The sequence below is a fragment of the Carettochelys insculpta genome, chromosome 3 (assembly GCF_033958435.1).
Source record: "Carettochelys insculpta isolate YL-2023 chromosome 3, ASM3395843v1, whole genome shotgun sequence".
NCBI lineage: Eukaryota > Metazoa > Chordata > Testudines > Carettochelyidae > Carettochelys > Carettochelys insculpta.
In genome coordinates this window covers 189700556-189719158 of record NC_134139.1, presented here as the reverse complement: position 1 = coordinate 189719158, position 18603 = coordinate 189700556, and the positions used below count along the sequence as shown (strand labels likewise).

Sequence of the window (18603 nt, the reverse complement as noted above, 5' to 3'; positions counted from 1 at the left end):
GGGTTTTACAAAGCGTTCAGCTTCCCCTGCAGTAGGTGGGCATTTTTGCTATTGACTTCAACTGCAGGAGAGCTAGAACAATGCAGAGTGCTTTATCCCACCCTAAAATCTTAATGTTACTATCTGTGCCATTCACTCCAGCTGAACAAATACCATTTAGAATATAAATGTGCTTAACTTATCTGATTTTTTCCTGGTATGTTTTGATGATGTTTGAATATTATTTGATTAGAAAATTGGGAAAAGTTGCCCTGGAAAAGCATAGTGCACCCAGATCAAAGGAGCATTCTGTTTCACCAGAGCATGTGTGAACAAGCCATTCTGTGATTAACTTCATCATGAGCTGTTGGATTTGTTTATCTTGTTCATCTGAGAAGCAAACCGGGGCAGGAAAGAGTTTGCTTGTACTGTGAAAAATGTTGAGATTGCAAAAATGTTTCCCATTCCAAATTGAGCGGGGGTGGAATCCATCTCACACTTTTAAGAAGAGGAAAACAAATTCAGAATTCAGTTTGTGTCAGCCATTTTTGTTTCAGTTTCAGGTTTTTTGGTTTTACTTTTTGTTTATACTAACTTGCACTTTTGAATAAAAAGTTATTTAAAATAAAAATAACAAAATTCGTCATGTGGAAAATGTTAAATTGAGACAATGTGACAATTTCAAACTTTTCAGAATTTTCAAAATGGGAAGTTCTTCTTCGAGTGTCCCCGTGGGTGCTCCACATTAGCTGTCGGGCTCACCCGGCACCGCAGATCGGATCTTCCAAGCAGTTTCTGCCGGACCGCACATGCGCTGGTGCGCGCCGCTCCCTTGCGCACACCTGGCCACGTGCGCAATCTGGTCCCCTCCAGTTCCTCTTAACCGCCGTTGGCTGCAGATGGAATCCGACTAGGCTATGGCCAAGTTAGCGTATTCAATGGTTTTAACTGTTTTTTCTTTAAAGTTTCCAAGTTCTTAGGCTACAGTTCAGTTAGCCAGTTGTTATTTTCAAAAAAAAAAAAAAAAAAAAGAAAAAGAAACAACAAGCGGGATGGCATTCAGTCCAGTCCTAGTAACAAGCGGAGCACTGGAGGCAGGAGCCTAGGGCCATTAGTCCTCCTGCCGCGGCAGGCTATCAGAGAGGGGGAAAAACAGCACAGAGAAGGTGCTAAGTACCCATTAACAACTGAAAGACTCACCAACAATGTCCTCTTCAGGATTCAAGAAATGTGAGTCTTGCCGAGAGGCAATGCCAGCGTCTGATGGGCACAGTCTTTGCATAAGGTGCCTGGGGGAGTCCCATGTCCCGCAGAAATGCTCCTTCTGTGCAAAATTAACAGCCAGGAGCAAGGAAGGACAGGGAGATGCGGCTTAAAATGCTGCTCTTCGACAAGGCCCTCCAGCCAAACGTGCCGGAGCGGCCGCAGCAGGAGGGACCCTCCGGGGCCCATAAAAGGAAAGCCGCCTCCCTCACCCCATCAGCGCAAAAACGGAGGAAAGTCTCCCCAGCCCGATCCCTGCCAGCAGCAACAGCGAGCGGGACGGGAGGAGCGCGCAGCCCCCAGCCGCAGCAACAGCTGATCAGCGGCGGCACAGAGAGCCACGTGGAGGCGGCTCAGCCTCCAATAATCAAACAGCCGCCCCGCATCGCAGGCAGGGTGGCAGCTAAACAAGCGCCAGTACCGGCGGCACCGCAAGCAGCGGCACCGACCCCCGGGGAACCAGCGGTGCAGAGCGCGCAGGCACGCAGCCTGCAGGAACCGGAGGACACTGCCCGTGCGGCACCGCCCATGAGCGTGCCGACCACGGCGCGGACGGGGCCGAGATCTCCTACTCGTCAGGGGGTGGAGCTACCTCCTAAAGGGAGGGGGAAGGCTGCATACAAAACGAGGCACCGCAGCCCCTCTCCAGACAGGGCTGCAGAGTTGCTTTCTCTCAGCCCTCCGCTTATGCTGCAGACTCCAACTAGAAGGCAGGGGTCCCCCCTAGCCTACCCGGAGCCCCCGTCTCCATTTTTACAACCAGCCTCGCCCTGGCTGGGACCACCTTCACCCTTCCTGGGGTTTGAGCCGCTGGAATACTATCACAAATCGCTCTCTCCAGTGTCCCAGATCTCTCGATGATCTCACTCCCCCAGACGCAGAGGGTATGCACCAAGGGAGTGGTCTAGGTCACCTTCCCAAGAACAGTGCCTATACTGCCATGGTCGCCCCTATCACGCGGGGCATAGACACCACCGGCAATCTACCAGCGAAAGATCCCCACAGACGGTCCTGTATCCCCGCGGGCAATCGCGAACGGGGACAGACACTCAAGTATCTCAGGGGGAACTGGTTATGGAACCCCGAGACTTTCCCTTGCAAGCTTCCAGCGAGAGGATGTACCATCACCAACAGGAACCGGAAGGGTCCAGAGGGGCGTACCCTAGTGGTTCCTCGCTCTCCTCCCCGGACGAGGCTACGGCCCCGGGGGACGTCCATCCTCCGGACGATCTCAAACAGTTTCAAGAGCTGTTTAAGAGGGTGGCCTTCACGCAAGGCATCCAGACAGCAGAGGTGCAAGAGAAACACCATAAGCTCCTCAAAAATCTGAGACCTCCGGCCTCCTCCAAAATAGCAATACCGCTCGATGAAGCAATCTTGGAGTCCACCATTATGATATGACAGACCCCTGCGACTATTCCGCCTGTCCACAAGAGAGCAGATAAGAAATACTTCGTGCTGGCGAAGGGCATGGAGTTCCCGTTCAGCCACCCACAACCAAATTCCTTGGTGGTGGAGTCGTCGCAACAAAGATCAAAGACATCTCAATTCAAGACAGAGTGAACAGACAAAGATGCCAAGAAGCTAGAGCTGTTCGGCAGAAAGGTCTACTCCTCCTCCACTCTACTGTTGCGAATGGCAAATTACGCAGCGCATTTAGCGAACCATAATTTCGACAACTACATTAGGTTAACCTCCCTCATGGACTCGCTTCCAGAGGACAAGAAACCGGTGCTCAAGGCCATGGTGCAAGAAGGCTACGCGGCCTCGAGGACGGGAGTTCAGATCGCCCTGGATGTTGCGGACACAGCAGCACGCTCCACAGCCACGGCAGTGGTGATGCGAAGGGAGTCCTGGCTCCAGACTTCGGGTATACCGAGGGATCTGCAGGCAAAGATAGTCGATCTTCCCTTCGACTCGCAGAAGCTGTTTGCTGAATCAACTGACTCGGTCTTTCATTCCAGTAAAGATTCAAGAGCCACGCTTAGGACCCTGGGGATTTACACCCCTCCATACAGAAAGAAAAAGTACTACCCTCAACAAAGACGGTACCAGTACCAGCAACAGCGTTCCCCAGTACCACAGGGGTTACGAGCAAGGGCGACATCAACAGCACCAGCAGTACAGAACTCTCAGGCGACGTTCCCAACAGAGCCGTGCGTCCTCGGGGCAGGGCCAAAGGCCACAAGTTTGACTCACAGATCCAGGGCTGCGCCATCACTACCATCGCACAAGGTCATCCGAAGCGACTATTCCACCATCGCCTCCGACCATTCTACAACAAGTGGCAAAGGATCACCACAGACAAATGGGTGCTGGAGATCATAGCCACAGGGTACGCCATCCCCTTCCAGTCGCTCCCACCGCCACGACCTCCACCCAGGCCCCACCTGCAGGAGGCCTCCCACGTAGCGAGGCTCAAGCAAGAGGTAGACCATCTCATGCTCATAGGGGCAGTGGAAAGAGTGCCGGAGCAACTGCAAAGAAAAGGGTTCTACTCGAGGTACTTCCTCACGGAGAAAAAGACAGGAGGCTGGAGGCCCATCTTAGATCTTCGCGGCCTCAACCGGTACCTGCGCAAGCAACGCTTTCGGATGATCACAATTGCCTCCATCCTTATGGCACTGGACGATGGAGATTGGTTCGCAGCCCTCGACTTACAAGACGCGTATTTTCACATAACTATCCATCCGGCTCACCGGCAATTCCTCCGGTTCACGGTAGGCAAAGAACATTTTCAATACAAGGTCCTACCGTTTGGCCTCTCCTCGGCCCCCAGAGTCTTCACCAAGACCTTGGCAGTGGTGTCAGCCTACCTGCACAGACAGGGGGTATTTATATTCCCGTATCTGGACGACTGCCTACTCAAAGGGGCCTCGAAGGAGGAGGTACTACGCATGATACGCGTCACAGCAGGCACATTCTCTTCGCTCGGCCTGGTTATCAATCTGGCAAAATCAAAGATAGACCCCACACAGGACATAGAGTTCATAGGGGCACGCATAAATTCTCTTACAGCGAGAGCGTATCTACCAGAGACACGCTTTCGGGCCATCGGCTCCCTCGTGCAGGTCATCACCTTCAGCCCTACGGTGCCACTCCTTACGTGCTTACAGCTGCTGGGCCACATGGCAGCGGCGACGTTCGTAGTACAGAATGCCAGGTTACACATGCGCAGCATGCAGCACTGGCTGGCAAGCGTATACAAACCGGCAGCACACACCGTTCACAGGGTGGTGTCGCCCACAGCAGAGGTGCGCAAATCCCTGCAATGGTGGGTAAACCCCAAAAACTTGCTAACAGGGGTACCCTTCCACCAACCACAAATATTGGTTTTTCTTACTACAGATGCCTCCCTCATAGGGTGGGGAGCACACATGGGCGAAGAGGTGACTCAAGGGCTGTGGTCCTCCACTGAGCAGTCACTGCACATAAATATACTGGAGCTCAGAGCAGTGTTCAACGCCTGCAGACACTTTCGAGACCATATACAAGGCAAAGTTGTTGGGATCAGTACAGACAATACCTCCACCATGTTTTATATAAATCGGCAAGGAGGAGCTCGGTCCCGTGCCTCATGTGCGGAAGCAGTCCGGTTATGGAACTGGTGCATCACCAACAATATAATCTTGAAAGCCTCGTACTTACCAGGCGCTCACAATGTGAAGGCAGACCAGCTGAGCAGGCGTTTTGCACTCAGGCACGAGTGTCAGATCCGTCCCGATCTGCTACGACCGATTTTTCACGCATGGGGTTTTCCCCAGATAGACCTGTTTGCCACTCAACACAACAAGAAGTGCCCACGATTCTGCTCCAGGGCAGGACTGGGACGGGGGTCCCTGGGGGACGCATTCGCGATCTTGTGGAGGGGCCCCCTGCTTTACGCTTTTCCTCCCACAGTGCTGATCCACAAAGTCTTGCAGAAAGCCAGGAGGGAAGGAGCCCGAATGATCCTGATAGTCCCAACGTGGGATCGACAGCAATGGTTCCCCCTACTCCTGCGCATGTCGGACCGTCCACCGATGCCCCTTCCGGTGGCGCCGGATCTGCTCACGCAAGCCCAGGGGTCCATAGTGCATCCGCACCCCCAAGGCCTGCGACTACAAGCGTGGTTAATTCATGGCTCAGCTCCCTAGAGAGCACATGTACGGAGGAAGTGCAGCAAGTCCTAGAAAGTAGCAGGAGGACTTCCACCAGGAAGACCTACAAGCAGAAATGGACTCGCTTCACGGCATGGTGTTCTACCAAACAGCTAGCCCCCCTTTCGGTGCCTATACCTGTGATATTAGAGTATTTACTGGACCTCAAGAGAGAAGGACTGTCACTATCCTCGTTAAAGGTCCACCTTGCCGCCATTTCGGCATTCAGACACGAAGAGGAAGGGCACACGGTGTTCGCCCATCCCATGGTTACCAGGTTCCTCAAAGGGTTGGGAAACCTATACCCCCCTCGGAAACCGCTTCCATCTTCGTGGAACTTGGACCTGGTGCTTAATGTGCTAACGGGACCACCGTTCGACCCCTTGGCCACGGTTTCCCTCCGCCTCCTTACGATAAAGATGACCTTTCTTCTCGCAATCATGTCAGCTCGCAGGGCGAAGCGAACTTGCGTCAGTTATGGCAACGCCACCCTGCACTGTTTTTTCCAAGGAGGCGGTAACCATACGGCTGCATCCAGCCTTTGTTCCCAAAGTTTCTTCTGAGTTTCACATTAACGAACCTATTGTTCTACCCTCGTTTTATCCAAAGCCTCATAACTCTAACAAAGAGGCGCGCCTACACCTCCTGGATGTGACGAGGGCGCTAGCCTTCTATATAGACAGGACCAAGTCCTTCCGGAAAACGGATAGACTCCTAGTCTCTCTCGCTCCCAAATCGAAAGGAGAAGGTCTCTCATCGCAGAGAATCTCGAAGCACATCGTATCCTGCATAAAAATGTGCTACGAACTCAAAAAGACTCCTTTACTGGCCACTCCCAGGGCTCATTCCACTAGGGCGGTGGCAGCATCAACAGCCTTTTTCAAGGGCATTGCGCTAAAAGACATTTGCAGAGCGGCGACCTGGTCATCCTGTGATACCTTCGCCAAACATTACGCCCTTCACAGGGTATTCCAAGAGGTTACCCATCTCTCGACAGCGGTCCTCTCAGGGACAAGCTGCACATAATCTGATTACCCACCTCCTATCTTGGGTTACTGCTGGGTAGTCACCTAATGTGGAGCACCCACGGGGACACTCGAAGAAGAAAGAAAGGTTACTCACCGTAGTAACGGTGGTTCTTCGAGATGTGTCCCCATGGGTGCTCCACTACCCGCCCATCCTCCCCGCTTCGGATCTCTGTTTAGTGTTTTGCAGGAGCATCCGAGGCGGTTGGTCAAGGAACTGGCGGGGACCGGATCGCACACGTGGCCAGGAGCGCGCAAGGGAGCGGCGCGCACCTGCGCATGCGCGGTCCGGCAGAAACTGCTTGGAAGATCCGATCTGCGGCGCCGGGCGAGCCCGACACCTAATGTGGAGCACCCACGGGGACACATCTCGAAGAACCACCGTTACTCTGGTGAGTAACCTTTCTTTTTGTTCAAATTAGCTCTTTCTCATGAAGTTTCAGTTTTAGTGAACTGGCATTGTCTGAGGAAGAATATCTTTTGTCAAAAAATTCCCAGTGAGCTCCAATGAGCAATCACACGCTCGTTTGTGTTTTTCTTTTCTTTTTTTTCCAGAGTTGAAGAGGATTTAGAGAAGCTCTGGAAAGTGAGCTCCAAGCCAAAACCCAGGGTGCCACCAAAACCGGAGTTGCCTAAGAAGCCATTAATCACAACTAAGAAAAATGATAGCCCAGCCATTCCAGCCAAGCCAAAAGAAGACAAGATTCAAACCATGGATGAGGTTGACATTCTCCGATACATTCAGGACAATGAGTCTGTCAGCAACCAAGACATGAGCCTCTTTTGAGGAGTCTGTTTCTGTTTTGTTTTCTGAGGCTGCCTTATTCCAGTATGCCTTGACCTCCCATGTGTGGGCGTCAGGAGTTAACTTGAATTCCTCCTTGTCTGTACATTTGCCAGTTTGTCATGATGAGGAGAGTGGCAAGTCTGATTATTTCACATGCTCTAAATGGTAAAGAGTATGTGTTTTTACACAGCGCATTAGTTATCAAATGTTGCCTTATATTTTCAGGGCTTTTCTAAAAGGTGTAGAAAATATACGAAATTAGATTGTGTTCTATGGTCTTGTCAAATTTTTGTAACATTCATATAGCACTGCTTAGGATAACTGATTACTGGACCGAAAGGAATATAGCAAACAGCATAGGCTACAAGTATGAATGTAGTCCAGTGGACCCGTCGTTCCATTAACCGAATAAGATACAGTATGTTTCAATTACCTGGAATGTGATCTTTTTTTCTCTTGTCCATCCTTTTAGCAAACTGCCCGTCCTTACTGTTATTTCAGTGGGTTGCAGCCAGTTAATACCTCTGTGAATACACAAAAATCCACCTCCTTTGCAGTGCACAGAGACTAAAATCCCCCACTGCCTGACAGTTTTTCTCTTATTCAGGCACTCACTGAATCCCAGAGAAGGTTGTCCCTAACCCCAGGATAGATGCAGCCATTTTGCTTTGATGTCTGGGCATTGGCTATTTAGATTCACAAATTCCAGATCAGGCGAGATCTGGTGCAATAGTCCAACAAGGCGAGACATTGCAAATCCACATACAGATTTTCTGACTGCTGATAATCAGCATGAGAACATAGTTCAAGGTTAGCAAATGACTGGAGCTGTGTTTCAGGCCATCTGTAGATACAGACACTGGGCCCATCTCTGTAAAGATATGTGCAGGAAATTGTGCTTTTCTAAAACAATAATTATTAAATATTTTGGTGAAATTTTAGTGCTCATGAAAAGTAAGATTTTAACCCAGCACCTCACTGGCAGCCTGAGCTGCTCCTACTGTTCCAGGTCTAGGGCTCTCTTTTTGAATGTACTGAATTATAATTTGGGCAAATCTCTGTAACCTCAGTTGACCCCATCTCACCTGTGAACTAACTCAGACTGGGGGCGTGGTCTCCAGCAGTGAAATGCGAACACATGTAAGCCATGTCACCACCCCACCGAATAAAAATTCTATCAAGCACTTTAAAATATTGTTTAATAAATACCATGTTGTCTATTAATTTTCACTTTATTTCAACAGCTAATGTGTTAAGTACCTTTTTATTTAAAGGATCAAAATATCTGTATTAGTTTTGAAGCATGTAAAATAAGATTCACTATAATAAAATGACACACTAATCTCTAAGTGCTGCTGTTCTTTATTATACCCTAAAATAAGGGCTGATGAGAGTGGAAAGTTGGGTTCTAATTAACTTAGCTGTGCTGAATGGTCCATTTTTTTATTGCCATATGCTTATTTTATAAGAAAGTATTGAAGCCTCATTCAGCGAAGGCTTACAGATGGACACAAGTCTATCTGTAGTTTTTATATGGCTGCCATTAATATCTGATCATCTCACAAGTTTTGATGCATTTGACCTCACAATACCCTGTGAGGTAGGGAAGTGCTCCTTTGCACCTGGGGAACATAGACATTGAAAAAGTGAAAGCATCTTTGACAAAAGGAACAGAAGAAGGACAGGGAATGGAACCCTGGTCCCAGGTGAACACCTTTAATCAACCACACTATCCTTTGTCATGAGCAGGAAAAATCCAGCCTACGCTTAAGGGTATGTCTTCACTACCTGGCAGCTCAACCCGGTCAGGGTCAATCTTCGGTGTTCGATTTTGTGGGCCTAGTAGAGATGTGCGAAATCCAACTATCGGCTTGTGACAGTCTATCCCTTTACTCCTCAATTTCATGTGGCATTAAGGAGGTCAACAGGAGAATTTCTACCATTGACCTCCCTCTATGGGAACGGCCAGGAAAGTCAATTGTAGATAAGTCAAATCTAGCTATACAATTGCTGTAACTGGAATTGTGTATCTACCATCAGCTTTAAGGTCTTGTGTAGACCTGGCCTTAGCCTCTTTTTTTCTAATTTTTCTTCATCAGTCCCTTGGAAACCAATTGTTCTTGATGAGTGTGTTATTTAGCCACTGCTTTCAAATGGCACTGTTAGTGTGATGATCACCCCAGTGCAGAAGTCCAGTGGAAGGCCTATGGACCGCTTGAATCCCATACTGAGGGCTCAGATGGATTTAAATAGGACACCGGCCTTGTGGTTATCGTTTGAATGGATGTGGATTTCAGCATTAAGGAGAGAACGACAAAGAAAGTCTTAGGAATCTTGGAACAAATGGGCAGTTAGTTCAGAGAAGCCTGTGTTTTATAGTTCCAGAGAGATCCCTATAAAATTAGTTTCTCGTAGTTTGGAGTTTTACCCTACACTGGAGTTTACACTGGATTTCTTTGACCTTCTGAGGCCTATTGCTACATTCTCCTCTCTCTGGAACCTCCTGATCCTCCAGAATATCCCCAGTGAGGGGTTTTGAAAAGAAGAAAAAAAACTACCTATGCTAAGTATCTTTTAACTCTGCTCCTCTCCTAAGTGCTCCATGTCAGGCCTTTGAGAGAATTGCATTCTTCTTGAGAAACTAAATGTGAAGCAAATGTTGTTTTACTTTCGTACCTGTTAGAAAATCCCTCATTCTTTAGAAACAATAAGACTATACCTGTTTTATCTATGTAAGAGGAATAATATAGTGTTTTTTTTAAAAAAAAACAGCTCAGAGAAGGCAGAGTCATACCTGCATCTTCTTTCTCTGGGTCAGTTTTATGTTAGAAAATCTCTCTCTTCTGTAGCTGACAGTGAAAAAGGACTTCCCATAACTCACAGCATCATGCATTTGTTTTGCAGTGCAGTGGTCCAGCTTCAGTAATCATAGGGCTGGAAGGGACCTCAGGAGGTCATCTAGTGCAGCCTTCTGCCTAAAGTAGGATCAACCCCCCAACTCAATCATCCCAGCCATGACTATATCAAGCTAAGATTTAAAAACCTCTAGGGATGGAGTTTCCACCATCTCTCTAGGTAACGCATTGCAGTGCTTTGCCACCCTCCCAGTGAAATGGTTTTTCCTAGTATCTAACCTACTCCTTTCCCTCTGTAACTTCAGACCATTGCTTATTGTTCTGCCAACTGTCACTACTGAGAACAGTCTCTCTCTGTCCTCTTTAGAGCCCCACTTCAGGAAGTTGAAGATTGCTGTTAAATCACTTCTCAGTCTTCTCATCTGCAAAGTAAATAAGCCCAAATACGTCAGCCTCTTCTTATAGGTCATGTGCTCCAGCCCCCTAATCATTTCCATTGCTCTCTCCTAGACCTGCTCCAGTGCATCCACATCCTTTCTATACTCGGGGCCCCAGAACTGTGCCAAATAGAGGGGAATAATAACTTCTCTAGATCTGCTGGAAATGCTCCTCCTAATCCACCCCAATATGCCATTAGCTTTCTTGGCTACAAGGGCACACAGTTGACTCATATCCAGGCTCTAATTCACTGTAATCCCCAGGTCCTTTTCTGCTGCACTGCTACTTAGCCAGTTGGTCCCCAGCCTGTAACAGTGCTTGGGATTCTTCCATCCCAAGTGCAGGACTCTACACTTCCCCTTCTTGAACCTCATCAGATTTCTTTTGGCCCAGTCCTCCAATTTATTGGAACTGGTCAGCTAGTAATCCTCTAAGAAATAATATGTAATGAATCATACAAGAGCAAAATGCCAGGCACGGAAGCCCAAATATAGAAAAGGGGAACATTACATTCTTCCAAATGAAATCTGGGAATCCTGGTGTGACATTTTTGGGATTTAGTCACTTCAGAGCTTTTCCACACAGCATTCCAGTACCTACTATGTTATTAGCCTGCTCTTGAACAAGCATGAGTCAATTTTAGATACAATCAACCCTGTCAGAACGACACACTCATGGTTTATGGTTATTCAGTTCAGAGGTACTGATGATGATGGTCACTGGAAGTTCTGAGAAATGCAGTAGAGTTCATTCAAACCCTTAACCTTCTGCCTCTGCTTGGTGTCTACTCCCATGTCAAAACTCCTTCCCACAGCCTGCATCTTGCACCCCTACAAACCCCCACTCCAGCCTTGAGCCCCCTCTTCCATTCTAAAGTACTGGCCCCTTCCAAGAACGTGCAACCCCATCTGGAGCCTTCCTCTCTCTCCTGCACCCTAATCCCCTGCTCCAGCCTGGTCAGAGTGGTGAAGAAAGTGACAGAGGGTGGGGGGATGGACTTAATGGGGTTGTGCCTCAGAGAGGGGCAGGCCAAGGCCTCAGAAAAGATGGGGGCAGGACAAAGGTATTCAGTTTTGTCTGCTTGGAAAGTTGGCAACCGAATAGAAAACACTATGCGACAGACAGCAGTTGTAATGGACGATGGTGGTAAACGAAACCACTAGCCAAATTAATCCCGGCTGTCTCCAGGGTCCACTGTGGCAGGGATAAATTCAACAGTAGATATTTAGGGCCCAACCTTGTATTTATTATGTATCCACAAAGTCAGACTGAAGTCCATGGTAATTTGAGCATGACAGGGATGCAGGATTAGGCCCCAATAGGCCAATTTTCTAATTATGGTATCCTGAGCTGTCCTGTCTGTAGGACGATGCAGAGCAACTGCTCCAGACCCCATGCTCTGGGGCGTCCTGCTGGGCCTCAGAGGGCCCAGGGAGCTAGCAGGAGATGTGGTGCTGGCATTAGGGCTTGGGCCTGCACCTACATTCACCATCCCTGGTGGGAAACAGTGACCCAGCCCACTCTTCTCTGCTGACTTCCAGCTGCAAAACTCAGGGGAGCGGGACTTGGGGGCAACGGGGGGTGGACACTCACCATTGGCAGCGGGTAACAGAGTCATGTGGCTGGGAACCAGACGTGGAGTGGGCTGGGGCCCTTCCCCTGAGGGGGGACAGCTGGGACCAGGTTGGTCTATTTCCTGCTGCTGCCCGTGCCAGGTCTCCTGCTAATACCCTGGGCCACATCGCTTGGAGGAGGGGCTTTGGGAAAGGGGTGGAATGGGGCAGAGCAGGGGCTGGAAGAGGTGGGGGAGGGGCCGAGCAGGGGGGTAGGACTTGGGAGGGATGAAGGGGGGTGGAGCAGAAGCAGGAAGACGTGGGGTGGATGGGAGGAGTTGTGTGCCCTGCACCATCCTAAAGATGGCCCTGATGGGATCAGTTTGCTGCTGGTTTAATGACACTGTTCCAGATATCTAGTATGTAAATACCATCCCCGATGTTGTATAATGAATCCATTTTTCGTTCTTCCAGTAGTATCCCTATGGGTGCTCCACTCTGGGTGTCAGTGTGTCCTCATGCTGGCTTTCAGAGATCCTTCTAGAGGTGTGGTTTCCCTGGCCCTGTGTGTGCAGTAGCGCCTCCTCATGTTATCTGGTATGTGAGTAGCATGGGCCCTCATTTCCTTTTCTACCATCCTCAGCTGCAGGCAGAGCTTTGCTTTCTCTCTCTGAAAGAGAGAACTTAGTTAGTTCAGCATTTCTTACACCCTTCTCCAAGTTAAAACAAGAAAGCAGTCAAGTAGCACTTTAAAGACTAACAAAATAATTTATTAGGTGAGCTTTCGTGGGACAGACCCACTTCTTCAGACCATAGCCAGACCAGAACAGACTCAATATTTAAGGCACAGAGAACCAAAAACAGTAATCAAGGTGGACAAATCAGAAAAAAATTATCAAGGTGAGCAAATCAGAAGCAGAGGGGCAGAAGAGCGGAGGGTGGGGGGGGAGTCAAGAATTAGATTAAGCCAAGTATGTAAAAGAGCCCCATAATGACCCAGAAAATTCACATCCCAGTTCAAACCACATGTTAATGTGTCAAATTTGAATATAAAAGGAAGTTCAGCAGCTTCTCTTTCAAGAGACTCTTCCTTCTCCCCGTTATTTCTCCTCTAAGACATTCTAGTAACAAAAAAAAAATTACAAAAGTTTTGTGTTAGAATTGATTCCTGCGTCCTCACCATTCTGGTCTCCCCAGGCTTTAAGCAATGTGCAACGTGCAGAGCAACCATTCTGGCCTCTGACAGTCATGCCTCCTGCATCAGGTGCCTGGGTGAGGGCCACCAAATCCAGTCTTGCACTCATAGCTCCAGCCTTGCAGCGAGGGCCCGGAGGGAACCAAGCCAACAGGCTCAAAACTTATCTGCACAAACCATCAGCCCCAGAGCAGCCCTCCACCTGAAAACTGGCACGAGAGACCAAGGGTATGGACTCTGCGTGTCCCTGTACGTCAGCTGGCACCCCATGCGTGAAGGTGGGCCCTTCTCCAGCATGTTACTGGCTTCCAGTGCCATCCCCACAGGCTGTACCAGTTGAAAAGACTGCTGTGATGCCCCCAGCACCATCACAGCTGGCACAGCTGAAGCAGGCACAATCAGAGTTGAGCCACCAACATTTTGTGCCACCAACATCCTTGTCACTGTCGGTACCACCAGCCTTGTCTGCCTCTATCCCAGGCATAAAAGTTCCCCAAAACCTAAGCCCCCGCCCTCAGTGCTGGACCTGGAGTGGAAGCAGCACTGTTCCAAGTCTCCATGCCACTCGCACAAGGCACCAGACTCAGCACCGCACAAGTCCAGGGCCGAGGCACTGCCCCACTCTTGTGGTATCTGCAAAGGCACCGAAATGGCACTGAGACACCACTTCACCAAAGCCTCCAGCTCCAGAGCATGGCATGGCTTCCAAATGGCACCACAAAGATTCACTGCCAAGGGTGCACATGGCACCGGCCCTGCACCGCCCAGCTTGCTGCACTTGCTAGAGGAATTACAGGTGCACATGGTGGAATGTTCATAGCACCATCCGTGTCCCTGTGTTCATCTAGATGCTTGAGGTTCTCACATGGCTCAGGGCCACCTATGCTGTGAGGAAGCGATTCTGGCCAAAGGAGCGTCTTCTCATCACAGCACTCCAGCCCCACGCACCTGCAACCGTCCCCACCACAGTTTGCACATCACTACCCATATCTGCAAGAACCAGGTCTTCAATGGTCACCTTGGCAGGTATGGTCACCCTGCTCCCATGCTCCGCCAGCACTGTCAATGGTGTCCAGGGACCACCCCATGTCACCACAGCCCATCACAACCTTCTGGGAGTGAGGCTTCACTTTTGGAGGGTGAAGATAGGTCCCTTCTGCACCACTCCTCATCTTCACCAGAGGATGCAGTGCTTTTGGTTTTGCCTCCCCCTGCCACCATTATCAGTACCAGGTTCTCTCATTTGGGCTCTCCACTGTGCCCAGGGTGTTCTCCAAGACTCTGCATCTTGACTGCCCACCTGTGTCATCATGGGCAATTGTCACATAAAAGGACCATCATTTCCGGAGGCTCTGTGCGTGGTGAAGATCACCACAGACCTCCTGTTAAGCCTGGGCTTCAACATAAACTACAAGAAGTCCACACTTCAACTCATGCAGTCCCTAGAGGTCATCGGGGCTCACATAAACACTACCTCTGCCTGGGCCCCTCGCCTGCATCAAAGATTCCAGGCCCTGCATGATCTCATCCTGGTGGTGCAACTGTCTCCCACTGTCATGGTGCATGTTTGCATCAAGCTGCTGGGTCACATGGCTTCTACCACGTACATGGTCAGACTTCACATGCAGTGCCCATAGTCATGGCTGGCCACGTGCTATGCCCCAGCCAAGGATCCACTGTCCAAATCCACAGCCATACTGCTATGCGTTCTCACCACCTTTCAGTGGTAGATATGTCCAGACAAAGTTTTCAGCAGTGTGCCATTTCATCAGCTGCCCCCCGTCTATTACCCTTACTATAGATGCCTCTCTTAAGGGTGGGGGGGGGCAGTTTGGGTTCTTGTACAGTCCAGGGCAAATGGTCCTTCACTGAGCCAGCCCTCCACATAAACCTCCTTGAACACAGAGGTGTCCACTATGGTCACTGGCATTTGCAACAGCACCACGCCTGCAGGTCACTCAACATCCTCATGGACACCACCACCTACATGTATTACAACTATCAGGACAGGATTTGGTCCGAGTCTCCATGTGCGGAAGCCATAAAACTATGAACTTGGTGCCACATACCTCCCCAGGTTACTGAATGTGAACATGGACCCCCTTAGTCACTTGTTCAGTGACCATCCTGAGTGTGAAATTGACACGGTAGCCCTCAATCACATGTTCCAGCTTTGGGGCCAGCTGTGTGTGTAGACCTGTTTGCGACCCACATCACCAGAAAGTGTCACCAGTGTTGCTCCAGGATGGGTCTGGGGAGATGTTCCCTTGGGGACACCTTCTTTGTCAAATGGAATGTGCCCCTTCTTTATGCATTTTCTCCCTTCCCTTGATTTACGAACTTCTGGTCAAGGTCAGACTAGATTAGGTTCGTCTCACCCTTATAGCCCTGGCATGGTTGAGACAAACTTGGTACGCTCACTTGTACCAACTCTCAGTGGTAACCCCATATCCCTTTCCTCCTTGCCTCAACCTTCTATCTCAGGACTTCGGCCTCACCCTTCACATCAGTCCATGTGGGCTGCAACTCCACACATGGCTCCTTCATGGTTCCAGAATGCCGCAGTTACATCCTCTGAAGGGGTTGAGAGCGTTCTTGTTAACAGCAGATGGACGTCCACCCACAAATCCTATCTCCCAGGCTATACACAGTGTGGCTGACAGCCACCTTGGGCCCAGGGACAAGGAGTGAGGGACTCTGGCTCCATGCATCTGGAAGGGGCAGAGCCTCAGGTAAAAGGGGTGGGGGTCAGGCCAGTCAGTGCCTCCTGCAGCCTGGTGCTGCGCCCTCCCCACAGCCCTCAGAAGCTGCATGGAGTGGCAAAGTGACACTCCCACAGCATTTCAAAGGGGCCCAGAGCTACTGGGCGCTGTCACTGTTATTGCAACAGCTGTGGCAGCCAGGAACTCTGGGCTCCTTTGAAGTGCCAGGCTCCTATGCAGTTGTCTTCCTTGCCCCTTCCTGTTGGTGGGCATGGCCATGTGGCTCTATTGCCTCCAGCTCCACCCTCAGCCATGTCTCCTATCTGGGGTCATACTGCTCAGCAGAACATGGGCCTGGAAGCAGCACAGCCACGGGAGAAGCACCACACTCCTCTCCTTTGCCTGATCAGTGGACACTGATTTCTATCTGCAGACAGTCGCATCCACGGCTAGACATTTGTATTCTCCCAGGGCTCTAGTTATGGACTAGAGATCACAAGGAACTGCAAGTAAATCGGAAGCCAATTTCTGAGTTACTGACTTCAGTGGGAGCAAAACTATTATTAGGCAGCACAAGATGTGCTGCCTCTGGCTAAGGTTGCCCAACAATTTCAACTCTAAGACTCTAGTTTCAGTTCCATATATTTTGCCATAGAAGATGAGGGTTAGAACAGACCTCAGGAGGTCATCTAGCCCAACCTCCTGCACAAAGCAGAATCAACCCCAACTAACGCATCCCAGCCAGAGCTTTGTCAAGCCTGGCCTTACAAACCTCTAGGGATGGAGATTCCACCACCTCCCAAAGTAACACATCTCTGTGCTTCACCACTCTCCCAGTGAAACAGATTTTCCTAATATCCAACCTAGGCCTCCCCCACTGCAACTTGAGAGTATGAATCTTTAGTTAGTTTATTTCAGGATTTGATACAAATGTTCTTGGTGAGAGATCTAAGGCACAAATTGACCTGGGGTAAGTGACTGGTCTCTTGGGACTGGAAGCAACCTGAATTTTTGTGATCTTTGGTGTAGAGCAAGCAGCCGTCACAAAGTCCAACTTGTCTGGGTGGCACGTTAGACATGGAATGTCCAAGGGGATTGCTAGCCCATGTCGTAAGACTGTTACGGTGCTTTGGGAGCGCACAATTGTTACGGCATTGGAGAAATCTAATGATAGAAAACACAACCTATTTGGGGCCTCTGCCCTGCCTCTTGACAGTCTGTCTTCCTTGCGAGCGGCACTCATGATTGTGCACTGCTCCAGACAGTGTGACAAGGCACATTCCCTCAGTCAGTCATGTGGTCATAAGCTGAACTAGACAGGGGTTTTGGAGTCTTGGTTTTATCTGTTCCCTGATCTGAATATTGACGTGACCACACTTTTCCCCACCATTTTTGACGCAATGCATGAGGTTCATGTTAGGTCAGAGGAGTTGGCTACAGATGTTCCTAACACATGCATGTAGATAATCTTAAGCATTATCCTCGGTGGGTAATTTTGCCTATAGCTCTCTGCAATGCTGTGTTTCCTTCAGGCTGCCATGTGGCTGTAATGTGAAAAGGATAACAGTGCTAGTATCTTCAATGGGTGCACGCAAACTGCTACTGGTTGTGGAGGCATTTACTGGAACTCTGCCACTACAAGAGTGTCGAGCCCATTCTGCACATGTGCCTGGGGTCATTTGCTTCCAGACACTGACTGGCCAGCCAAAAATGTATTGGCAGCAGGTACAGGGAGGATTTCTTTCTTGTCAATCAAATTCAGATGAAAGACTGGTGTGTCATTAGCTTGTCAGGGATGGAGCACAAGGCTGTCTATCAGATCAAAGGGAGAAATTGTGTCATCTCCTCTCTGAAATCCATTCCAAACAGAGCCCCTTGTCTGCTGCCTGCTCTGTCCTCTCCATAGCGAACACTTGTAGGAAAGGGCAAAGTCCTGCAAAATCTGCTTGCAAAATGGCCCTTTGTCAATTAGTAACAGAGAGGGAGCTGTGCTAGTCTATATACTATCAAAACAAAAAGCAGTCAAGTAGCACTTTAAAGGCTAACAAAATAATTTATTAGGTGAGCTTTCATGGGTCTGTTCTGGTCTGGCTATGTTCTGAAGAAGTGGGTCTGTCCCATGAAAGTTTACCTAATAAATTATTTTGTTAGTCTTTAAAGTGCTACTTGACTGCTTTTTTGCTTTGTCAATTAATTCATATCATGTCATCCAGGAAAAAAAGAGCAAAAAGTAGAGCTGGGTAGCAGATGTTTTTCTATCAAGGGGAAATTTTCTATATTCTACAATTGTTTGAGTTCCTAAAAGGAACAAAAAGTTGAAATCTTGATATTTTAATGAACCCAAAAATAATACTAGAAAAACCAGTTTGAGTTAATCTCAATTTTCAGCTTTCTATTTAAAAAAAATTACAAAAGTAACTTGCCTTTTGAAATGAGATGTCATTTTAAAGGGAAAAAAATGAACATTTTTTTTCAAAAATGTTGAAATGGGACTTTTCAACAATTTCAAAATGTTCCAAAAGTTTTTCAAAATGGGAAATCAGTCACCCTTTCCTGAAAAACATCTTGGTTTTGAAGAATCTCTTCCTTAACAAGTGAAGTATCCCGTTCTATGAAGAAAGAGGGTTTTGCCCTGAAACTCTGAAAACTTCCAAGAAGTCAACATAC

At 48.9% G+C, this 18603-nt stretch overlaps 1 protein-coding gene across 1 annotated transcript in view; it reads left to right on the top strand.

Moving 5' to 3' along the window:
- Nucleotides 1-8542, top strand: part of HS1BP3 (HCLS1 binding protein 3) — a 100155-nt gene extending 91613 nt beyond the window's left edge. The window contains exon 7 of the mRNA XM_074991327.1: nucleotides 6962-8542. Within this exon, the coding sequence (XP_074847428.1) occupies nucleotides 6962-7193 (232 nt within the window). The 3' untranslated portion in view covers nucleotides 7194-8542. The remainder of the gene's footprint in view (nucleotides 1-6961) is intronic.
- The last annotated feature ends 10061 nt before the right edge of the window (nucleotides 8543-18603 follow it).